The sequence below is a fragment of the Mobula birostris genome, chromosome 25, assembly GCF_030028105.1.
Source record: "Mobula birostris isolate sMobBir1 chromosome 25, sMobBir1.hap1, whole genome shotgun sequence".
Classification (NCBI taxonomy): domain Eukaryota; kingdom Metazoa; phylum Chordata; class Chondrichthyes; order Myliobatiformes; family Myliobatidae; genus Mobula; species Mobula birostris.
In genome coordinates, this window is record NC_092394.1 from 21702704 (window position 1) to 21728461 (window position 25758).

General features: G+C 41.4%; 1 protein-coding gene across 1 annotated transcript in view; it reads left to right on the top strand.

Moving 5' to 3' along the window:
* The window catches only part of LOC140187851 (uncharacterized), a 135572-nt gene that overhangs the window by 73497 nt on the left and 36317 nt on the right, over window positions 1–25758 (top strand). The window contains exons 6-10 of the mRNA XM_072243648.1: window positions 3576–3908; window positions 14115–14401; window positions 16867–17036; window positions 20885–21104; window positions 23786–23938. Coding sequence (XP_072099749.1) covers window positions 3576–3908; window positions 14115–14401; window positions 16867–17036; window positions 20885–21104; window positions 23786–23938 — 1163 coding nt within the window. The remainder of the gene's footprint in view (window positions 1–3575; window positions 3909–14114; window positions 14402–16866; window positions 17037–20884; window positions 21105–23785; window positions 23939–25758) is intronic.

Below are 25758 nucleotides of genomic sequence, written 5' to 3' on the forward strand. Positions count from 1 at the left end.
AATCATCTGTGTCACATGACCTTTTTACAGCACTATTTCAGGTATTTTACTGCCCATGACTGTTAATGGAAAACACACGCACTGGTTGAGGACAGAATCCAGTGTTATTCCACGGTGATTGTATGTGACTCTGGCTATTCTTCCATATAAATGAAAGGCAGATAAATCAAGTATTACAGAGTGGCTTTTATCTGTGAAATTATATCTCAAAAAGAATACATGGGCAAGGGGATTGTACGATGCATAGATACAGAAATAGAACATGTGCAGAAACATGAAGATGTTAAACTAGGAGCATAATCAAATTTTATAGTTGAATTAAAATTTGGATTTGCATCAGGTTTTATTCATTATGATATTCCTGGGCCCCCAAGAATTGAATACAATCTGCCATCCAGTAGATTCAAATTAAAAGAGTCACAGGGTAGTTCTCCAAACCACAGTCCCAGATGTTTCCATGATTATTTCCAGTAATATTTTCCTTCTGTCACTGTATATACATTTTCACTCCTCATACCATACGTGGGGCTTCTCATCTGTTTCCAGTATTGCCTATAACAATTTTGTTCCACCTTTAGATGTGTTTTATTAAGTCTAGTTTACAAATATTATTCTAAGTAAAAAAAATCCATTGGTGAGAGCTTGTAATGACTGAACAGCAGAAGTGAATTCTGTCCTGTTCATAACATGTGAAGAGAATATTAAAAGTCAGTTTGGTGAAATAGTTAGTGTAAGAGACTCTCAAATATTTTGGTACGTAAGACTTATTTTGAAATTCTTGCTAACTTCAACTTTTGCCTTTGGTGATCATTATTCATTCAGCCTTGCATCAGAACATGTCCAAACGTTGGCCCATATATTCAAATATGGCTCACCTGACCCGCTAGGTTTGTTCCTCTGGAATCCAGCCATAAAGCCCCAGTAACCTGGTTCTGTTTGAGCTTAGATTTCTTGCTCTTATGTTGTCCTGTTGACAGTTTATAAAACTGAGGGTTGGGGTGATGCTGCTTCTTAGGTGAATAATAGGGATGGGATTAGTGCATTCTTCCTCTGACTTTATATAATGTAATCATTTACATGCAAAGAGAGAGTAAGCTGCAAGTCTATAGCTCACTGAAAGTGACCACACAGGTGGATAGGGTTGAGGAGAAGTATTTCATATGCTTGGCTTTATAGGCTGAGGTACTGAGCGTGAGAGTTAGGGAAGCACAGTTCAACACTGCAAACATTGGATAGATACTACCTGGAGTATTATCTACGGTGTCGGTCACCACACTGAAGAAAGAATGAGGTAGCAGTAGACCAAGAGAAGATGAGATACACCAGTACATTACCTGAAATGGAGGACTGTACTTATAAGGAGAGATCGGATCAGCTGGGTTCATACTTTCTGGAATTAAAAGGCTGAGGGGTTTATATAATCATAATGGGTACAGACCAGATAGATAATTGGAATCACTTTCCCAAGTCAGGGATGTCTGGAACTAGAAGGCACCGGTTTAAGGTCAGGGGGTAGAAATTTGAAGCAAAACTGAGGGGTACACTTTTCACACAGAGGATGGTAAATATGTGGAACGAGCTGCCAGAGGAGATGGGGGGGGGGGCAGAAAAAATTGGAGTGTTTAGAGGGCATTTGGTCAGGAATATGGATAAGAAAGGTATAGGAGTTTATAGGCCTAACGTAGGTAAACTGGATTAACATAGATAGGCATCACTGCCAGCATGGACAAGATGGGCGGAAAGTACCTATTTCTGTGCTGTAGGTTTCTATGATTAAATAATTTGACTTTCTGAATCTGGTGAGAGTTTCTGTCTTTACTGATTTTTAGACAATGAGTTGCATCCTACCTTCACCCACTAACCTTCCTACCTCAGACCTATTGGTGTTGGTTTATTACTGTCATATGTAGCAAGATATGGTGGAAAGTTTCTTGCACACTGTTCATACAGATCAAATCATTACACAGTGCATTGAGGTAGAAAAAGGTAAAACAATAACAATGTAGAATGAAGTGTAAATGCCTCAGAGAAGGTGTAGTGCAGGTGAACAATAAACTGAAGATCATATGAAGGTAGATCATAAGGTCAAGAGTCCATCTTATCATATAAGAGGACCTTTCAAGATTCTGATATCAACAGCCTCAAATCTATGCCACCTCGTAGTGACGGGAATAAAGAACCAGCAGAGATGGAAAACACTTTGGAGTCTAGTATTGCTATTAACTAATAATATTCATTAGTAACTACGCAATACAGTAATATAAATGTAGATAAATCAAACAGGTTAGCAATGATTATATATATATAAGTAAGTATATCAGTAAGTGTGGAAATATATGTATGAAAAACCAAGCTTCTTTAAGTCTAAGGGTAAAAAGATACAGCCTTACAATGATGAGTAAAGTTCAGTTCAGTGGTATTGAGTTGAGTAGTGATGGAGAGAGAGATAGAGGGAGAGATTTGAATCCTCAGGTGAGCTGACGCCATCGATCTTCTCATTGTTCTTCAAAATCCTTTAAAAGTCACCGACCGTGACTCTAACAAAGGGGACCGGTTTTCTGTGGTGGAGCTATCATCCAGGTGAGGGTGGACACATGGACAACTCCCCACCAGTCAACCCCTTTCCTTTTCACTGAAAGAGCGACTGATCAATTTGCCTGATCGATCCTCCAAAACCCACTTTTTCTGCGGGCACAACAATGCTCATTCAGTGTCCAAAACTTGTGTCTGAGGTCTATATATAAGAGAATGCTGTCCAAGTTGCATGCCATCTTGGACAATGTCTCCCATCCACTACATAATGTACTGGTTGGGCACAGGAGCACATTCAGTCAGAGACTCATTCCACCGAGATGCAACACAGAGCGTCATAGGAAGTCATTCCTGCCTGTGGCCATCAAACTTTGCAACTCCTCCCTTAGAGGGTCAGACACCCTGAGCCAATAGGCTGGTCCTGGACTTATTTCCTGGCATAATTTACATATTGCTATTTAATTATTTATGGTTTTATTACTATTTAATTATTTATGGTGCAACTGTAATGAAAATCAATTTCCCCCAGGATCAATAAAGTATGACTATGACTATGACTATATCATCTGACCTCCTATTTAGCTCACCGTACTGGATACCAGCTGTCATTCAAATAACTCCTCCTTCCCTTCTCTGTGTAAGAAATGCACTAGCAGGCGAATGTCCTTGGGAACTATCAACACACTGCCGAAAAAATCATAACATCAATTGTCCATTAGATAACGCTGCCTTCGGTCACCATAGCAACTTACGAGCAGCTCAGTGCCATCTCTCTCTCCAAATCAGCAGAAATCTAAAAGTTACTTCCAGTGCCTTAAAGTGACAGTCCAACAGTTAGTCTTTGTCTCTCTCTCTCTCTCTCTCTCTCTTCCAAACAAGATATGAAGATATCAATGTTAAATAACTCTCTCTCTTTTCAAAAGCACAGTTAATAGGGGTAAACAAGCACAGTTCATAGGGGCAAATTCAGGATCCTGTCACAAATGAATGTTTGCTATTCCCTCAGCCATCTTAAAGAATTTTCAGTATTCAACTCCTCTCAGTCACCTCTGATCACGTTCAGTTTATCTTTCCATGTAATTGGATATCTGGCCATCATGTAATGTGTTGGATTTGGCTTCTGCTCAAACATGGAACTGGAAGGTCGGCGGGAAAGACACGTTGGCAGAAGGATTTCTCTTTCTTAAACCGCGCCTTTAATGACTGGTTCTGTTTCCAGGCAAATCATGAAATACGACAGAAGGCACATACGATAATCCTGAGTGCGCTGTTTGAGAAATGGGATAATGATGTCTCAGGGTACATCAACCTGAGAGAGCTAGCTGAAGTCATAAGCAAATACAAAGATGGAGCAGAGAAGAAATCCTTAAAAAATGGTAGGAAAAACTGCTTTGCCACATTATTTTATTGTATTATAAGACGTAAAACAAGGAAATAACTAATTTGTGTTGCAGTTGGACAAAACATTGTGAGGCCGTATTAGGAATATTGTATTCACTTTTGATCACCCTGCTAAAGGAAGGATGGCATTAAGTTGGAGAGAGTATGGAGGGAATTACAAAGATGTTGCCAGGGCACAAGGATCTGAGTCACAGAGATGTTGAGCAGCTTAGGATTGTTTTCATTAGAGCGTAGGAGAATTGAGGATAGAACATTATGAGCGGCATAGATAGGGTAAGTGTGCACAGTCTTTTTCTCATAGTTGGAGAACCAAGTACTACTGGGCATAGGTTTAAGGTGCAAATGGAGAAATTTAATAGGAAGCAGAGGGCATGTTTTTCCACCAAGACTGGATCAGTATATGGAATGAGCTGCCAGAAAAAACTGCTTGTGGCAGGTACATTATTTAAAAGTTACTTGGACAGGTATATGGGTAGGAAAAATTTAGAGGGATATGGACCAAACGCTGACAAACGGGACTGGTTTAGCTGAAAATCTGGGTTTGCATGGATCAGATGGGCCAAAGGGTCTATTTCTATGCCATATGACTTCCGACTCAATGTATCTGTCTTGTCATGTAAACTGCTAGCCAACATAAGACAAGACAAGACAAAGGAGCAGAAGTCGGCCATTCGGCCCATCAAGTCTGCTCCACCATTTTATCATGAGCTGTTCCATTCTCCCATTTAGTCCCACTCCCCTGCCTTCTCACCATAACCTTTGATGCCCTGGCTACTCAGATACCTATCAATCTCTGCCTTAAATACACCCAATGACTTGGCCTCCACTGCTGCCCGTGGCAACAAATTCTATAGATTCACCACCCTCTGGCTGAAAAAATTTCTTCGCATCTCTGTTCTGAATGGGCGCCCTTCAATCCTTAAGTCATGCCCTCTCGTACTAGACTCCCCCATCATGGGAAACAACTTTGCCACATCCACTCTGTCCATGCCTTTCAACATTCGAAATGTTTCTATGAGGTCCCCCCTCATTCTTCTAAACTCCAACGAATACAGTCCAAGAGCGGACAAACGTTCCTCATATGTTAACCCTCTCATTCCCATAATCATTCTAGTGAATCTTCTCTGTACCCTCTCCAACATCAGCACATCCTTTCTTAAATAAGGAAACCAAAACTGCCCACAGTACTCCAAGTGAGGTCTTACTAGTGCCTTATAGAGCCTCAACATCACATCCCTGCTCCTATACTCTATTCCTCTAGAAATGAATGCCAACATTGTATTTGCCTTCTTCACCACCGACTGAACCTGGATGTTAACCTTAAGGGTATCCTGCACGAGGACTCCCAAGTCCCGTTGCATCGCAGAACTTTGAATTCTCTCCCCATTTAAATAATAGTCTGCCTGTTTGTTTCTTCTGCCAAAGTGCCTAACCATTCACTTTCCAACAATGTATTTCATTTGCCACTTCCTTGCCCATTCTTCCAATCTATCCAAGTTTCTCTGCAGACTCTCTGTTTCCTCAGCACTACCGGCCCCTCCACCTATCTTCGTATCATCAGCAAATTTAGCCACAAAGCCATCTATTCCATAATCCAAATCGTTGATGTACAACATAAAAAGAAGCGGCCCCAACACGAACCCCTGTGGAACACTTCTGGTAACCGGCAGCCAACCAGAATAGGATCCCTTTATTCCCATTCTCTGTTTCCTACCAATCAGCCAACGCCCTATCCACGTATGTACTTTCCCATAATTCCATGGGCTCTTATCTTGTTAAGCAGCCTCATGTGTGGCACCTTGTCAAAGGGCTTCTTAAAATCCAAATGTACAACATCATCTGCATCTCCCTTGTCTAGCCTACTTGTAATTTCCTCAAAAAATTGTAATAGGTTTGTCAGGCAGGATTTTCCTTTAAGGAACCCATGCTGAGTTCTGCCTATCTTGTCATATGCCTCCAGGTACTCTGTAACCTCATCCTTGACAATCGACTCCAACAACTTCCCAACCACCGATGTCAAGCTAACAGGTCTATAATTTCCTTTTTGCTTCCTTGCCCCCTTCTTAAATAGCGGAGTGACATTTGCAATCTTCCAGTCCTGCAGAACCATGCCAGAATCTATCGACTTCTGAAAGATCATTGCTAATGCCTCTGCAATCTCCACAGCTACTTTCTCCAGGACACGTTCTTCCACAGCTGTCCTATAAAATGGGATGAAAGTGAAAGAAATCAAAATTATGCTGCTTTAGATTAAGTCCCGGAAGCCAGGCAATGAATTTATTTTCCATTTAATTTCCTCAGCGTACTTAGGTTGCACGATCCTGTGGAGCTGGCTGGGTAAGGGTATTCAATGCTCAGCTGAGGTGACCTTCCTCCAGTCTCAATCCCTTACAGTAGGAAGTCTCTGGCCTGCTTTCTGTTGGTTGACCTCAGTGCCACTGCCTCACAGGGCCAGAGTCCCACTTCAATCCTGACCTCATGCACTGTCTGTTTGAAAAAACTGTGTGGGATTCTTCTGGGTGTCCATACATCCCAAAAACCTGTGTGTTGGTAGTTCAAACAACTGCTGTGGATCACCCCTGCTGTCTGGATGAGTGATAGAATCTGCAGGAAGTTGATGAGAATGCAAGAGAATAAAAAGCGGGATTCATGTAGGATTAGTGCAAGCAGGTGGCTGATAGCACAGACTGGATGGGCTGATAGGCCTGTAACCATGCTCTATCTCTCTGTGGTTCTATGACTTTATGATCATTCAACTCAAGGAATTTCAGTGTGAAATCATGCTGTATCACTTTACGCCTTCTATCTGTTCATTGTGATAGCAAAACATTATTCTGGCCACTTTTCCAGCATTACATTCCCAAAGTGTTTGCAGCCCTGTCTATTCTCCATGTGTGAGCCCACACTGATGGCCTCTTATCTCTTCTATCAGAGTGATTCAGAGCATAATTCAAAATATTCATCTGCAGTCCAACACAGTCACTAAATTTAATCACATTTAATTTCTATTCCAAAATGGAATTGCTGTCTATTTTTATCCTTTGGAATTACCTTCCTCCCAATTTAGTGGTAAGGCATTGGACTAGTGATCTGAAGGTCGTGAGTTCGAGCCTCAGCTGAGGCAACGTGTTGTGTCCTTGAGCAAGGCCCTTAAGCACACATTGCTCCTGCACACTTATAGCCTAGCAGCGGTGGTTGGTGCAGTATGGACAAGACAAGACAAGACAATTTATCCTCCTCAGGGTAAAACTCCCAGCTTTATTCGAGACACCTCCTAGAAGATCACAATCTTGTCATGGTGTGAAGGCTTGCGTTCTTCAATGACCCGGAGGCCTATGTTGGCTGAAGTCAGGGCTTTGACTCTTGGTGGGGTCATCCATGCCAAACAGGTCAAAGGATTGAGGGCAGACTAAGAGTGGTCCTTCAGGTTCGGGTGTTCGGCTCAGGGTTAACAACCCTAACCGGTCAAACAAAACTGTTACAGAAACAGCAATGAAGAAACCTTCTGCATCTGAGTGCAACAGTATTCCTGAGTCTCTACCTGGGACTTGCATGATTGACAGTAGAGAAAACCGAAAGGAAGCTATTGACATAATGAAGGAAGCCTTGAACTCCAGAAGAGATGGACGACTTCAATGCTGTCCTAAATTAGATTAGATTATGAGGACGCGCAGTCCTCTTTTATTGTCATTTAGTAATGCATGCATTAAGAAATGATACAATGTTCCTCCAGTGTGATATCACAGAAACATAAGACAGACCAAGACTGAAAAACTGACAAAAACCACATAATTATAACATATAGTTACAACAGTGCAAGCAATACCGTAATTTGATAGAAGAACAGACCATGGGCATGGTAAAAAAAAGTCTCAAAGCCTCTTCAAAGTCCCATCATCCCACGCAGACGGTAGAAGGAAGAAAACTCTCCCTGCCATGAGCTTCCAGCGCCGCAAGCTTGCTGATGCAGCATCCTGGAAGCACCCGACCACAGTCCAACTGCCAGCGATGGAACAGGCAGTAAATACCAAATAAACTCTTTTTGGGCGGGCCAGTGGAAATCTGATTGGATGAAGCTTAACCAATCAGAAAGGACAGAATATAGCGGTATAAATATCACTGGACTAGACAGGCCCAGGCATCATCCCTGAAGAAGATGGGAGAGTTTGTCATCGAACATCGGTTATAATCGGAAACTGTAACCAGCTTGAAAACCAAGAAGGGTTTATTCATCATATATGCTGGGAAAGCACTACATCCTTTTTCAGGCAGTAAGTTATTCAAGACAAGCAAGATTTGATGAATTGATCATTGAGGTCAGGAGCCAAATTTGCAATGGTTCCAAGTTTACAGTGAATGAAATCTCTCAAACCTCATAAATTGAACATAGTGAATCTGCCCAATAGTTCAAAGTATGTACATGTTACTATATACAACTTTGAAATTCATTTTCTTGCATTTACAGGACAAATAAAAAATACAATATAATCTACAAAAAAACAAATATAAACAAACACTGATACAGTTTCATAGTTACTGAGGTGTGCTTGCTTGAATTGTATTGGGATCAACATTGGCAGGGAGTTGTGACTTTAGAATGTGGACACCAGTACATGAACATGTTACCTGACAAAAATTAGAATTGATTGCAGCTCTACTTAAGAATAAAATTTGTCAAAAAATATGTTTGTGCTTGGTAAGCTGCCCAAATTGTACTATTTGTATAACATCCTGGTTTTCCCATGACTTTTCCTGCCCCTGTGTCTTTCTTTACTGCATTCCAGTCAGACTGTGATGTTTGCAATTATCTGAAATTGTAAGGTCATATTTCAGGTTAAAGGTCTTATGATTTGAAATAATAGATGCAGAGGATATAGCTGCAACAGGAGATTTATTGGAGACAGCTGTTGGTTTCAGTCATGTTTTTAACCATGACAAGATTTTCTGTCCACTTTTTCTTTTCAAGTGGGTGTCTCTGTCTATCTGCCTCTCCCTCTCTCTGACTCTCTCTCACTCTTTCTCTCTCTCTGTCTCTTTCCCTGAAAGCTTTGAGTGTTTTAAGACAAGATGGAGCTGATTCATGTAGTTCATACAGCATGATGAACCTTTTGTCAATGCAGTGGATCATTCTTTGGATGCATATGTCTGTCTAAATTGGAAGATATAAACTACTGCCTGGAATTTGGTTGATATATGGAATAATGTGCTAATCAGCTGCCACATGGCAGGCCATCAAGGACAATGCATGTTGACCTTCAGAGTGCAATCGGCCCGAGGTCTCATGTACTGAATCAAGACTACATGGGGTAAGATCTTCTCTTCAGGTGTCACAACAGCACAGAGCTTGCAAAGGACATCCGTCATATCCAGGGATAGAGAATGGGGCTGGTTGGTAGAGTGAGTTTGCAGAGGATGTGGGGTGAGGGTTTACTTCCAGTGATCAGGGTAAAGTGAGATTGGGACAGCAGAATTTAGGTCTTCTGTTATGTATGGGACATTACATTCAAGTGTTTGAGATAGAGGTTGCAATCATTATTCAGGGGTAAGGGTCAATGGTTAGGCTTGAGTGCCTGTGGTCAAAGAATAAAGACTAACATAACTTGTCACATGTATATCAAAATATACAGTCAAGCGCATCATTTGTGTCATGACCAACACAGCCCGAGGATGTTCTGGGGGCAGTGTACAAGAGTGACCATGTTTCCAGTGCAAACATAGCATACCCACAACTTAATAACCCTAACCCATGCACCTTTGGAATGTGGGAGGAAACCAGGACACCAGGAAGAAACACACACAATCACAGAGAGAATGTACAGTCTCCTCAGAGACAGCAATGGGAGTTGAATACTGATCTTCTGATTGCTGGCACTATAAACCATTATAGAACATAGAACATAGTACAGCACAGTACAGGCCCTTCGGCCACAATTTTGTGCTGACCCTTAAACCCTGCCTCCCATATAACCCCTCACCTTAAATTCCTCCATATACCTTTCTAGTAGTCTCTTAAATTTCACAAGTGTATCTGCCTCCACCACTGACTCAGGCAGTTCATTCCACACACCAACCACTCTCTTAGTAAAAAAACCTTCCTCTAATATCCCCCTTGAACTTCCCACCCCTTACCTTAAAGCCATGTCCTCTTGTATTGAGCAGTGGTGCCCTGGGGAAGAGGCGCTAGCTATCTACTCTATCTATTCCTCTTAATATCTTGTATATCTCTATCATGTCTCCTCTCATTCTCCTTCTCTCCAGAGAGTAAAGCCCTAGCTCCCTTAATCTCTGATCATAATGCATACTCTCTAAACCAGGCAGCATCCTGGTAAATCTCCTCTGTATCTTTTCCAATGCTTCCACATCCCTCCTATAGTGAGGTGACCAGAACTGGACACAGTACTCCAAGTGTGGCCTAACCGGAGTTTTATAGAGCTGCATTATTACCCTATGACTCTTAAACTCTATCCCTCGACTTATGAAAGCTAACACTCCATAAGCTTTCTTAACTACGCTATCTACCTGTGAGGCAACTTTCAGGGATCTGTGTACATGTACCCCCAGATCCCTCTGCTCCTCCACACTACCAAGTATCCTGCCATTTACTTTGTACTCTGCCTTGGAGTTTGTCCTTCCAAAGTGTACCACCTCACACTTCTCTGGGTTCAACTCCATCTGCCACTTCTCAGCCCTCTTCTGCATCTTATCAACGTCTCTCTGCAATCTGCGACAATCCTCTACACTATCCACAACACCGCCAACTTTTGTGTTGTCTGCTTATCACTGCGTTACTGCTCTGCCTCTCTGAACAGAACTATGCCAATGTGGTGTGATGAGAAGCAGGGTTGGATATGGGGTAGAGTCGAGAGGGTAATGGTGGGTGGGGAGCAAAGACACCCCTGATGGGTTTGTGGCATTTCAAGGGGATCATATTCATAAAGCTGACCTCAGATCTGCTTGTGTGCCATCTAGAGGTGGACCAGGGCAGGCTTTACTGATGTATTGCGGAAGGGTTTGTGTCTTGCAAACACCACTGAAGGTTATAGAACAGGCATCCATTTCCTAGTTGCATGCTAATATACACTCTGTGACCAGTGGAACCCTGTGTTTTCTTCTGCTGCTGTAGCCCAACCACTTTCAAGGTTCAATGTGCTTTGCATTCAGAGAAGCTCTTCTACACACCACTGTTATAGTGCATGGTTATTTGAGTTACTGTCACTTTCCTGTAAGTTTGAACCAGCTTGGTTATTCTCCTCTGATCTCTCTCATTAAGAAGGCATTTTCGCACACAGAACTGTCACTCACTGGATTTATTTTCTGTTTTTCACACCATTCTCTGTAAACTTTAGAGACTGTGTGCACGAAAACTCCAGGAGATCAGCTGTTTTTGAGATACTCAAACCACCCTGTTTGGCACCAGCAATCAGTCAATGGCCAAAGACACTTAGGTAACATTTATTCCCATTCTAATGTTTGATCTGAACAGCAAATGAACCTCTTGACCATATCTGCATACTTTTGTGCATTGAGTTGTTGCCACATGTTGACTGATTAGGTATCTTCATTAATGAACAAGTGTACAGGTGTATCTAATAAAGTGGCCACTGAGCGTATATTTCTAGGTCCTCAATACAATTACATGAGATGCATCTACAGTGAGATCCATAGGCATTCTGCTTCTCTAGGAAGATAACCGATCAAAGTGAAATGCATCTTCTGTGGCCCTTTTCAAGGGCAGCAAATTGAAAATATGCTCCTGCTCTGAGCAACTCTTGTGCACCTTCTCCTGGGAATTCTCAGAGCAGCACTGCCGACTCCTTGACCACGTTGACTAACAGTTAGTGTCTTGTATCCAAGGAAATGGGATAGCATGTTTATTTGTGTTTGAGAAGCAGTGCGTCGCTATCATCATGAAAAGACCAAAATACTTCCTTTGATCTTTCTGGGAATCCTGTTCACTAAAATAAAAATGATAAACATTAAATTGTTTGAAGTTTAAAACGTTTCTGGGTAATGCAGTTTATGTCTGTGCTCTTTCACTGCCTTCAGTATCTCCTTGTTCCACAGCAGGCTGCCAGATGTCATCTGTCTGCTAGGAGGGAAGCAGATGGCCTCTGATTTGTGTCAGATCCTGATGGTTTCCAGAAATTCAGTACCATTGTGAGAAATTGTGGAAATCAAGGTTTACTGAATATTCAGAATCCAGCAGACTGTCTTACTCAGTTTCAGAAATGATGGTGAATGGGAATTTTGACTGTACGCTCCTGTAGTTGTTTTGTCACAGACTTCAAAATAATTTTGTTCCAGTTTCTTTTGTATTTCGCAAAGCCTGAAATTCCCAGATACTGTTTTTCCAGCTCTAAGGAAGTTTAACAATTGATAATGACCTTATTCCTGAAATTCCAACTGATTGAATTGCTTTGTACAAGAAAATGTCAACAAGTACAGATTTTTCTATAATAATAAGTGAGGTTAACAGGAATCATGATTATTATCGGCAAATAGACTAGCTATCTACAATTAAACTCACAAGTCTCTATGAGAGGTACGATGTCTGCAACTGGTTGTGTTGCTGCTGTGCTCAGTGAAGGATTTGCTACTAAGAAGATTGAAACAATATGGATTTGCTTTGACTATTTTCAAATCTGCACTGGGAATATATGAAATAATGAATTCAGAAGTCTGTGAGTTTATAAAAGTATTATCCACTGTAAGGATAAGAGAGCCAATGTCATTGTCCTCTCCCAGGTAAACTTCCCCTGTACTGAAGCTTCAGTTATACCCACCACCAGCTACATATTCCCCTCCCTACCCCTTTCTGCTTTCTGCAGGGAACCTTCACTCCATGACAACCCTTCCCATCTAACCCTCCCCCCTTTCTGAGCCCTTTCTGTCCCTACACCTCCTCCTGGGCCACCATCCAGGGCCCTAAACAGCACTTAAAGGTGAGGAAGACATTCACATCTCTCTAATGCAGCCTGGTTGATCGTGTCCAGTGCTCCCAGCGTGGTCTCTTCTACATCAGCAAATCAAAATCAAAATCAGGTTTTATATCACCAGAATATGAAGTGAAATTTGTGTCTTTGCAGCAGCAGTACAATGCAATATGTAATAATAGGGAAGAAAACTTGTGAATTACAAGAAGTATATAGTTAAATTAAATAAGTAGAGCGAAAATAAAAATAATTAGTGAGGTAGCACTCTTAGTTTCATTGTCCATTCAGAAATTGGATGGGAGAGGGGAAGAAGCTGTTCCTGAATCATTGAGTGTGTGCCTTCAGGCTTCTGTACTTCCTTTCTGATGGTAGTAATAAGAAGAAGGCAATTTCTGGGTGATGGGTGACCAGATGACTGCATTGCCTAGCACCACGCTCTGTCCACCACGTCTATCTGGAGTGCCTGGTCGCCAGACATTTTAATTATCCTGTGAACCTATGGATTTCCTCCAAAATCCAAATGTGTGTAGGTTGGTAGATGAATTGGTCACTGTAAGTTTCCCATTGTGTGTTGCTGGGTAGTAGAATTTAGGGGAAGTTGATGGGAATGTTGTGAGAATAAATTGGGTTGGGATAGGATTGCTGCAGAAATAGGTAGCCCAAAATACTGTACTTTTCCATGGATGCATGATTTTAGGAGATACCATCTGCAAACATAAGCATTTTATCTGAGATACACCATCCTAATTATTTATAGGGTTCAGACTGTTCCCAGAGACAGTTTGTTGCAAAACAGCTCTTTGAGTGACAGCCCTAAAACGCTGGAGGAACTCAGCAGCTCAGGCAGCATCTATGGAGAGAAATAAAAAGCTGAATTTCAGGCCGAGATCCTTCACTGGGATTGAGTGTCCTGATAAAGGGTCTTGGGCTAAAACTTCTCTCTATTCCTCTCCATAGATGCTGTCTGTCCTGCTGCATTCCACCAGCATTTTATGTGTGTTACTCTGGATTTCCATCATGAATCTCTTGTATTTTTGAATGAGGGGAGGGGCAACTTTTACGTCCAACTTTTAGTTTCTTCATTTACCGCTATATTTAAATTTCTGGAATTAGAGTCTGTTAGGTCATTTATGTGTACAGCATACAGAAAATAATTAAAAATTACTTCTCACATTTGATTTTTTTTCATTGTGGATAATTGGAGCTATGTGTTTTGTGTGTTTTGTTTGGTTTGTGTTTCTCCAACAGCACATCACAGACTGAAACTCCACTACAAGTACTATTCAGACAATCCCACTCTGACAAAGTCAGAGTTCACTGTATACATTGAAACAATTGTGGATGAAATGTCTGGCAAGGAAGTTGACTTTGATGGGCTGGTTACGTTTCTCACAGTCAGAAGTGAACAGAATTGTGTGGGACGAGCACGGCATAGAGCCAGGAGAAAGTGGTTCTCTGACATCAAACGATCAGCAGAGACCTCTGACTCCAGTATGGAAGCTGTTTTTAAAACTGTTTTTCAAGCCCTTTTTAAGGTAGGATGGAATTATAGCATTTATTATCATGGATGCATTCGTATTCTTTATATCTCTAAGTATTTCGAATAAACTCTTCTCAGTCTTCCAGCTGGGTACTGGTTTTGATTATAACCGAAGTTTTGATGACAAAGGTAACTCCTGATTGGTTAATCCTCATCCAATCAGGTTTCCACTCTCCCACCTTGTTTAAAATCGAATTCCAGTTCTTATTTAGAGTGTGACCTTCATCATTATTAAAGTTCTTTTCCTCTAGTTTTATTTCAATAGGTTCCTTTAACAGGCAGTCCCAAAAGCCATTGGCGTGGCACAGTAGTTTTGTGCTGTCAAAGTCAATCCTAAGGCCATGGCGAATTCAAAGTTCAGCTACTGCCGATTTCTTCCAGTAACCCAAACAGATACACCTCCTGTGCTCCTTGATGAGGGTTTCCACCATGTGTCCCACCTGGGATATACACTGCTCTGCATTCACAGGGAATCTGGTAAACACCAACTGACCTGAGTTGCAGATTATCTTTGACATGCATAAGCTTCCTTATGGGTATTTATTTATGACATACAGTGCAGATTAAGCCCTTCTGGGACTTCGAGCCACATTGCCCAGTAACCCCCAATTTAATCCTAGCCTAATCACCGGACAATTTACAATGACCAATTAAAGGTTCGAAGGTTCATTTCATTATCAAAGTATGTACACTGAATACAACTCTGAGAATCATCTTCTCCAGATAGCCAGAAAATATCAACCTGTACATCTTTGGACAGTGAGAGGAAACTGGAGCACCTGGAGGAAACCCACGTGGTCACGTGGCCACGGAGAGAACGTACAAACTTCTTACAGGCAGCGGTGGAAATCGAACCCGGGTTGCTGGAACTGTAAAGCATTGTGCGAAGCACTATGCTACCGTGCCGCCCCACAGTAACTGGGCTTCCTAAATATCAAATATTCTGCAATACTGTATGTTTTTACAGTGACTCATTATTATTGGAATTAAACAACATGGAAAGACTGTGGAATCCATTGTGCTGGTGCCAGCTCAGTGAAAGAAGCTTCCAAATACTCCCTCTCACTTAATCTTTTCCCAGAGCCCTGAAGATTATTCCAATACAAGTACATCTCCACTTTCATTTTTAGTGTGCATGTGAAATTTCTTCCCACCATTCTTTTACACACTTCATCTCAAATAGTAACAATTTCTTGCATTAAATAAATTAACTTGATTTCCTGCCTGGGTCATTTAATTAGTAACCTGGCTTCTTTCCTCAAAACACTGACCTCCTGCTGATAAAATAGTTTCCCTATCAAACCCTTTAAATTATCTGTTACTGGTCTCTCCTTTAAGAATGTCTTCAATCTCTATGCCCAATAGACTCATAGAGCATTACAGCACAGAAACAGGCCCTTCAGCCTATTTAGTCCATGCTTGCCTGGTTTTCTGGCTAGTTCCATCTACCTGCACCCAGACCATAGCCTTTCATACCCCTCTCATCCATGTACCTATCCAAATTTCTCTTAAACATAACCATTAAACCTGCATCTACCACTTCCGCTGGCAGCTTCTTCCACACTCTCAACACCCTCTGAATGAACCAGAATTAGAAACAGAATCGAGTTTAATATCACCAGCATATGTCGTGAAATTTGTTAACTTAGCAGCAGCAGTACAATGCAATTCATGATAAATACAGAAAAAAATAAATAAACCAATTACATTAAGTATATGTAGGTATTTATATAGTTAAATTTAAAATACAGCAAAAACAGAAATAATTTTTAAAAAGTGAGATAGTGTTCATGGGTTCAATGTCCATTCAGAAATCGGATGGCAGAGGGGAAGAAGCTGTTCCTGAATCACTGAGTGTGTGCCTTCAGGCTTCTGTACCTCCTTTCTGATGATAGCAATGAGAAGAGGGCATATTCTGGGTGTTGGAGTCCTTAATTGTAGATGCCGCCTTTCTGAGGCACTGCTCCTTGAAGGTTTCTTGGATACTATGGAAGCTAGTGCCCATGATGGAGCTGACTAAGTTTATAACCTTCTGTAGCTTCTTTCGATCCTGTGCTGTAGCCCTCCGCACACCTCCCCCCCCCCCACTTTACCAGACGGCAATGCAGCCTGTCAGAATGTTCTCCACAATACATCTGCAGAAGTTGTTCCCGCTGAGATTCCTCTTAAATATTTCACCTTTCACTCTAAACGTACGACCTCTCGTGTTAGTATCACACAATCAGAAAGTATTTACTCTATTTGCAGTATACCCCTGATAATTTTGTATAGCTCTATAAAATCTCCCTCATTCTTCTGCACTCCAGGTAATAAAAGCACAACCTGTTCAACCTACCCCTGTAACTCAATCCCAACAACATCCATGTAAATTTTCTCTGCACTCTTTCAAGCTTATTGATATCTTTCCCATAGGTTGGTTTTGTTCCCTAATATCTTATTGACAGCTTTTGTCTGTGATAGGATTCAGAAGCACACGGCGACAACAAGAAGATAAGTTCTTCCATTGCCCTGTTGAGGCGTAATTTTCACAGGCCGGAGAGGGGTGAATATTTCTTGCACTACGTGGCTTGCACTTTGGAAGATGCACCATATGTCTTGAATCAGGCACTCTACAGGGACATGGGAGTAAGGTATGTGTTCAGAAGCAGCAATGTAGAAAAAAACTTTTGGATGTACGCAGTCAAACTAATTTTAGATTTCATTCGATTTCTCTAAAGCTTAGCTGGCCACAGAAGATGCTGTATTGAAAGATAAAGATGGAGTTCAAATGCACCATTGTAGAGCAAATCTCCGCGGCAAAAGCTGCATGTCCATTGGGTTAACATCCATCTGTAATATCCCTTGGTGCACATAGCTCGCTGACAATCACAAGCCAAAAATAAGTCAAGGGCAAAAAAGATATATACCGGGAATGTCTAACTGTGGAGAGAACCTGGAGGGCAGAATTTTGTTACGCATGGTCTTGATGAACACACACAAAATGCTGGCGAAACTCAGCAAGTTAATATTTCAGGCTGAGACCTTTGGACCGAGACCCTTCATCAGTCCTGATGAAGGGTCTCGTCCCGAAATGTTGACTGCTTATTCCCTTCCACAGATGCTGCCTGACTTGCTGAGTTCTTCCAGCATTTTGTGGGTGCTGCTCAAGATCTCCAGCATCTGTAGAATCTCGTGCTCATGGTATTGATTAGCCACTTGTAATAGACCCAGAAACAATAGTTGGTTCCATTGCATTCAAAAGAACTGGATATTAAGCAAGTGTAAAACAAAGTGTAATTCTATCTCTTTAATGTAATCATCCCGTGGGCACTGCAAATTAGTGTAAATCATAAAACTTCTTTAAAATAAAGACATATAAGCTCAGTACGGTCTGCTTTGGCAGAACCAACTGCTTTTATAAATCTATTCGCCAGGCAGACTTCAGCACATGATCTATACAGACTTATGCAGTATGAAGAGAATACTGCATTGCGCAAAGAGCTGTCCTTCAGGTGACTGATAAAGCAAAGTGTTGGCAGCCTGTTCTGCTGACTCAGTGATACATCAAAATACACAGCACCATTGCACAAGTGCAAAGGGGAAACCACATGTGCTGCCAACATTCTTCCCTCGGCCAGTGCCACCAGATGTAGTCCATTAGATCATCCATCACATTGCTAATGGCCGAACTTGATCGATTCAAAATGTCTACAGCTTTCAACTATATAATAAATGACAAATCTTCAGAGAAAATCATTGATTAGGTACCTGGAGGCACTGGCTAATTTAACAGCAAGCCCTTGTAACATTTGGGTGCCAGATCTACCAAGAATAGGGCTGAATAGGCTGCTCTGAAGAAAGCTGATATGGGCTTTATGGGTTGAACAGTCTCTTTTCAGCTATAATAATTCTGGGATGAAATGTTCCTTAATTTAGATTGCAAAAACATTTGAGCAGTTAATGTACACACTCTGCATCTGGGAGCTGAGTGGCTTTAAATTTGGCTTCTGAAACTTTAGTTAAATCCAACATCCCTCAGAACAGAAGTAACTAAGAACTGAAGGGATATATATGAAGATGTATTCCAATATATTATGATCATAAGTTGGCAGTTCAAAACTAAAATGCCACAGAGAAGGTGTAATAAAGATTCAGTAGACTAGTTCCAGGGATGTAGGGTTTGCTGGATGATGAAAGATTGAATAGATTGGGTCTGTGTTCTTCAGAAAACTAATGAAATTGAAAAACTTTTTAAAAGAGAGACACATGAGACTGTAGATGCTGGAATCTGGAGCAACAAGGAAAGTGCAGGAAGAACTGAACAGGCCAGGCAACATCTGTTAAAATATATGGACAGTGTCCTGTACCATTCAGCTTGGTTTTCTAAATCAGGGGTCCCCAAACTTTTGTGCACCGTGGACCGGTTTAATATTGACAATATTCTTGTGGACCGGCCGACCGGTGGTGGTGGGGGGGTTGTTCAAGTAGGGTTGCCAACTTTCTCACTCCCAAGTAAGGATCAAAAGTAGCAGTCAAATACGGGACACTTGTGTTTACCCCGAGAAGGACTACCATGACCATGAAGCCTTGCGCGGGCACTTGTGTGCGCATATGTGACGTGCGCATGTGTGTACATGATGGTGTTTTTCTACAAATCGGTTTTGGCTTAATCTTCCCGATTCTGTTAAGTGAAACTACACTGTACATACATTATTTCTACTTTATATAGGCTGTGTATTTATCATATCATTCCTGCTTTTATTATGTTAGTGTTATTTTAGGTTTTATGTGTTATTTGGTATGATCTGGTAGGTTATTTTTTGGGTCTGGAACGCTCAAAAAATTTTTCCCATATAAATTAATGGTAATTGCTTCTTCGCTTTACGCTGTTTCCGCTTATGAACGGTTTCATAGGAACGCTCTACCTTAGCGGGGGGAAATACAGGACAAGGGCGGTCCTGTTTGGGACAAACCAATTTAGCCCAATATATGGGATGTCCCGGCTAATACGGGACAGTTAGAAACTCTATGTTGAAGTTTAACAGTGCGTGACAGGGAATGAGGAAAGGTGCAGCTGACTCATATCCTTTCATATCACCAAATCATATCATTTCCTCGCGGCCCAGTAGCACATGCTTTGCGGCTTGGTGTTTGGGGACCACTGTTCAAAATAGACAGTAACAGACTAAAACAAACTCATGTTGGATCAAATTAGATGCACATTTATTACTTGCAAGGGAAGACTACTTCCATATGTTAAATCGTTGGTAGGTAGCTTCAATCATACAACTCAAAAAAGCTAATTTTTATACATTTACAGAGCCCAGTAATTCATCAACTTCATGTCTTTGAGGTCATTCCATCCCTTAATTGCATTTCAGTCTTATTTTGCATCCATCTTGAATGAGCCACATTTGTCTTTAATGAGCCCATTTGTCTCTAAGGCTTTCCCCCCAACAGCTGTGTCCTGCTTTTCTTGGCTTTCAATCCTGTAACATCAAAACACTCCCTGCTATAAATTGCATTCCCATCCAACCACATCAACAAATCAGCAAAGCACTCCGGGATCACACAGGTTCCATTTTGTCACATTACATTTTATAAAAGTTATAAATTATAAAGACTTCAGGGCTACAGATACATTTCCATATTAGTCATTGTTCTGGGTTGAGATCCTTCATCTGGACTGTCCACCTCCCTCTGCAGATGCTGCCTGATTTGTTGAGTTTCTTCAGTGGTTTGTTTTTAGCTCCAGAATTGTTAAAAAGCTTGAAAAGCTGGGTCCAGGGAGAATATTTCCCCTGACCGAGTAGGCAAAAGGCCAGGGGACACAGAATATTGAATAAAGTGTAGATCATTTAAGGCTGAAATAATGGAAGTTTTTGACTCAAATGATAATGAACATTTGGAATTCTCTATCATGGAGGCCTATGGAAGTTAAGTCACTCAGTTTAGTCCAGTCAGATTGATGGTTTTCTGGATATCAATAGATCAGTTGATAAGGGGCTTGTGCAAGAAAATAGCACTAAGGAAGATTAGCCATGATCTTGATGAATGGCAGATCAGGCTTGAAGGACCAGATAGACTTCACATGCATCTGTTTCTCAAATAACCTAACATCTCACTGACAATCTCCTACAGGCTGGAATAATACAGGGGGTACCAGTAATGATGAGAGGTCATTGACCTGAAAATTAACTTTGTTTCCCTCTCCACAAATGCTGCCAGAATTGCTACAAATTTCTCAAGCAAGCTGCTTTATTTCAGAATACAAGAGGTGTAACTTTTTTGTGAAGTTGCCTTAAAAACAAAAGGCTGAGGCAAAATAGATCCTAACCTGGAATTCAGTAAATCCTACATCTGACTTGCTAAGTACTTCATGATTACTTTAGATTCCAGAATGCTGCATTCCTCAGCACCGATGACAACTTGGTGAGCGATTTCACAGTTCATTTAATCATCTCTTCTCACTGTTCTCTTGCTTTTTTATTTGACTTAGCTTTACTGCAGTTGATGAAGGGAAACCACTGTACATCTACAGAGTCCAGGACCATGGCAAGGTTCATTTTTGGAACTGTCATCGGGAGACAACAGAAGGATCATTCCTGGTGGTCCCAGTGAAAGACCAGCACAACAGAGTGTTCGGAGTCCTGGGTACTGACACATTGAGGGATGAATGTGGGAAGGTTTTCGCCTCTCATGAGATCAATTTTCATCAGGTGAGTGTATGTGCACACGCGAGGGAGTTGCTGACATCCGTCCCCTCCTCATTAATCTCACAGAGCAGAATAGAATTTTAAAAAACAGAAATTCAGTAAAAACATGCACCATTTAACCCTTCTCTTAGCTTTTCTATTAGAACATCGAACAGTACAGCACAGTACAGGCCCTTTGGCATATAATATTGTGCCAACCTTAACCTACCCTAAGATCAATCCAACCCCTCCTTCCTACATAGTCCTCCAATTTCCTCATTCATGTGCATTTCGAAGTGTTTCTTAAACGCACCTAATGTATTTGCCTCTACCACGCACCCACCATTCTCCGTGTAAAAGATTTACCTCTGATATCCCCCAATCACCTTAAAACTATGAATTGTGATTTAATCAAATAACTGTCATTGCTTCTTGAAGATTTGCCACAGGATATGGTGGAGGTCAAGACCATGGGTATATATAAGGCAAAAGTTGACTGCTTCCTGATCGGTTGGGGCATCAAAGGTTATGGTGAGAAGGCAGGTGTATGGGGTTGAGGGGGATCCAAGATCAGCCATGATGGAATGGTGGAGCAGACTCAATGGGCTGAATGGCCTAATTCTGCTGCTATGTCTTATGGTCTTATCTCATCAATTTTTTTCATCATGTGACTGTTATACAAATGTAGCATCTTTTTATGGCTATGTTTAGAAGGCTGACAGTAAAATTTATGTACCTCCTGTATCTAATAAAGTGACCACTGAATTCATGGTCTTCTGCTCCTGTAACCTATCCATTTTGAGGTTCAAGATGTGCATTCAGAGATACTCCTCTGCACACCACTGTTGTAACATGTAGTTATTAAAGTTACTGTTGCCTTCCTGTCAGCTTGAACCAGTTTGGCCATCCTCCTCTGATCTCTCTATAGAACAAGGCATTTTCACCTATGGAACTGCCAATCACTGGTTGTTTTTTTGCTTCTCACACCATTCTCTGTAAACACTTGAGATGGTAGTATGTGAAAATCCCAGGAGATAACAGTTTCTGAGATATTCAAACCACTTAGTCTGGCACCAACAATTATTCCACTGTCAAAGTTATTTAGGTCACATTTCTTCCCCATTCTGATGTTTGGTCTGAACAACAACTGAACCTCTTGACCATGTCTGCATGCTTTTATGCATTGAGCTGCTGCCACATGATTGACTGATTAGGTATCTGCATTAACGAGCAGGTATACCTAATAAAGTGGCCACTGCGTATCTATGGTTTTTATCAGAACACTCAGTATGAACTGAAACCTTTGGATCTCTATGTCCAGTGTGAGTCAATACATTCACTCACTTCATCTTGGATTTTACTATTTAGCTCGTGAATAAATGGTTTGAGCTTATTTCATATAAATTGTATACATTTCAGAGTGTTTATTTTATATCTAATTGGCTGATTAAATATTTGCATTAATGAATAGGTGTCTCTAATAAAGTGGTCACTGAGTGTATCTCCAAGTATATCAATATAACTGGAGTATTTTCATGAGTTGTGAAGCTTCATCTTACTCAACATACAAAGCATAATTCCTCAATGTTAAATATCTCCTTGCGGCATCTTTATGTCCGATATCTGCTACCGCACCTTGCTCCATGGTCAGGTTGTGAATGATGAAAAGGATGTCCCTGCCCAACTGAGCACTCCCTCTGTAACTGCCCCATTTGCTCATCCCTCTACACCCATCCCTCCATGATCCCTGGCTACCCTCCCTTCCCCTCTCAGTAGATGAAACCTTTGTCCTTATACCTCCTCCCTCACCACTGTGAGGTGAAGGTTCAGCTCCTCCGACCTCATCTACCTCGGGCACCATGGTAGAATCGCGGTTCGCGCAATGCTATTAGAGCTCGGGGAAATCCGAATTTCAGAGCTCAATTCTGGTGCTGTTCTGTCTTTGTATGTCCTCCCCATGGAATCCGTGGGTTTCCTCCGGTTTCCCCCACAGTCCAAAGATGTACTGGGTAGGTAACTGATCCCATGATCCTGCCTAGGGTTAATCAGATTTGCCGGTGTACTGCTGGGATGGTGTGGCTCAAAGGGCTTCAAAGGCCTATTCCAAACTGTATCACTAAATAAATAAATAAATAAATAAATAAATACTGCGTTCTGTGCTCCCCATGTGGACTCTTCTACATCAGTAAGACCACATAGTCCCTCCCACCCAATCTGGTTCCAACATCTATTCACTTCCCCCTAAATAGTTCCTATTCTCACCTCTTCTATCTAACAGGATCCACCTCTCCAACCTTTCCAACCTCGAGCAGAGAATTCCAGAGATTCACTCTCCTCAGAGGTGAAATTTGAGTGCACGTCAGTTTTAATTGACCAGTTTCAACCTTGTAACTCTACCCACTTGTTGGTGACTCTCCCAGTTGAACGCTGAGACGTGGGTCATTAAAGTTCAGCTGCTGAGGTCGAGTATTTTGGTAGCATGTAGCTCCAATCATCACAGCAGTCTCAGGATTGACTTTACTTTGACTTTTCTCATGCTCATTCACTGAAGAAGTTAATGCTGAATAAATCACCACAGCTTTAATCTGAAATCAAATGCCCACTTGCCTTTTTGCCACAACTACACATTCACTCATTTTGTTCTGTTTGCAAATGGAAAGTTTGTGAGGGAAATTAACATTCATGGGATATAATTTGATTCTTAGGGTGTTGCAAAGGCATTTAGTGTTGCCTATCACCATGTTCAAGTTCGGGATAGTGTCCTCAAAGCTGTGAACTCTGGTATGACGTGGCTTTTTAACATCACGCCAAACATCGAGACTGGTATCACATATCTAACTGAACCTACAACTGTAAAGGTATTTCATCTCTTCACTTACATAGTTCTTACGGGGGTCTTAACAGAACATCTCTGTTCTTTTTGTTAGCATTATTCTTTAGTTTAATTTACATGACCGGTCAAAACTCGTTACGGTTGCATTATGGCATCCAGTATAAACAACTTTTCCTTAGAGGGACGGACTCAGTCAGTCCCATCATTGGCACAAACCCCCCCACCCTTGAGGACATCTTCAAATGGTGGTGTCTCAAGAAGCTGGCATCAATCCTTAGAGACCGTCAGCATCTGGAATATACCCACTTCAGGAAAGGGATACAGGAGCCAGAAGGCCCATTCTCAATATTTTATGAATAGCTTCCTCCCCTCTGCAATCAGATTTCTGAACAGTCTATGAACCCTTCCTTGCTATTCCTCTTCCGTACGGATTGTATTTTTAGAACATAGAAAGCTACAGCACATTACAGGCCCTTTGGCCCTCAATGTAGTGCCGGCCATGTAACCTACTCTAGAAACTGCCTAGCATTTCCCTACCACATTTTTTGTAATATATACTGATTTTTTTATGTCTTGCGCTGTACTGCTGCCACAAAACACCAAATTTCATGTCAGCAATAATAAGCCTGATTTTGATTTTGAAAACTTCTTTAATGCCATTGTGATTATTTTCAGTTGCTTTGCTCCGTTAACCTACTTATACCAACATTTGTACCTGAATTAGGTACTAGCTATTTAACTTCTGTGGAAATTCTAGTTAATAAATTAGAACTTTTTGAAATATTAAGTACTTAAGACAGTATGTCGCTTTAATGAATACCTAACCTAAATGTCAACTTGTGATTCCTCCCTGGAATCTTACCTTTTTACTAATTTTCACAACTTCTCCTGCCACTTTCAATCAATTATGCTCACAAATCCCTACATCTCTCTTTTATTAGTAACAATAAAAAATAGAAGCTGGAGTAGGCCATTTGGCCCCTTGTGCCTGTTCCTTAACTGCATAAACCCCATATTCCTTAATACGCTTTGTAACTAAAAATATTTTGAGCCCTGTCTTTAAAATATTCAGCAGTTGAGGCAAAGGATTCCAAAGATTTACTGCCCACATCTCTGTCCTAAATGCTGGACACATCAGAGAATCATAGATATGTGCCACAGAGAAACGTCTCCGTACACCCCACCTCGTTCAATCTGACAATGGTGTTCATCGGTGCTAATCCGAATTGTGTGCATTAGGTCCACATTCCTTATGCTCTATCCATGTACCTGCCCAAACAACTTTTAAATATTATAATTGTGTCTGCCTCCAGTATCTCTCCAGCAGCTTGTTCTCAATATTCACAACCTACTGTGTGATAACCATACATGCTATGACCTCCTTTAAATTTCTCCCCTCTCACCTGAAACCTTTTCCCTCTAGTTCTGGACTCACTTACCCAGGTAAACAAATAAGATTCTGAAAGTCTAACCTATCCGTGCCCCTCTATGGTTTAGTGCCTGTTAAGCCATTGGCGTTTAGGGCAGCAATGAAGGTCCTCCTTCTCTGGTGCCATTCAGTGCTTTATTCATCGTGCCAGTAGTTTCCTCTCAGTTTTCACGACCGTCAGCCACGTAAGTTCCGGGTGGACACTCAGGAATACTGCAACACCCAAATGTAGAAGGATTCTTCATCGCTGCTTCTGTAACAATTTTATTTTACCAGTCAGGCTTGTTAGCGGAACTGCCAAACCTAGAGGACCAGTGGACTGCTATTAGTCTGACCTCTACCCTTTGACCTGTTTGGCATGGGTGACCGTACTAAGAGCCAAAGCATAAAGCCCTGACTCCTGCCAACATAGCTCT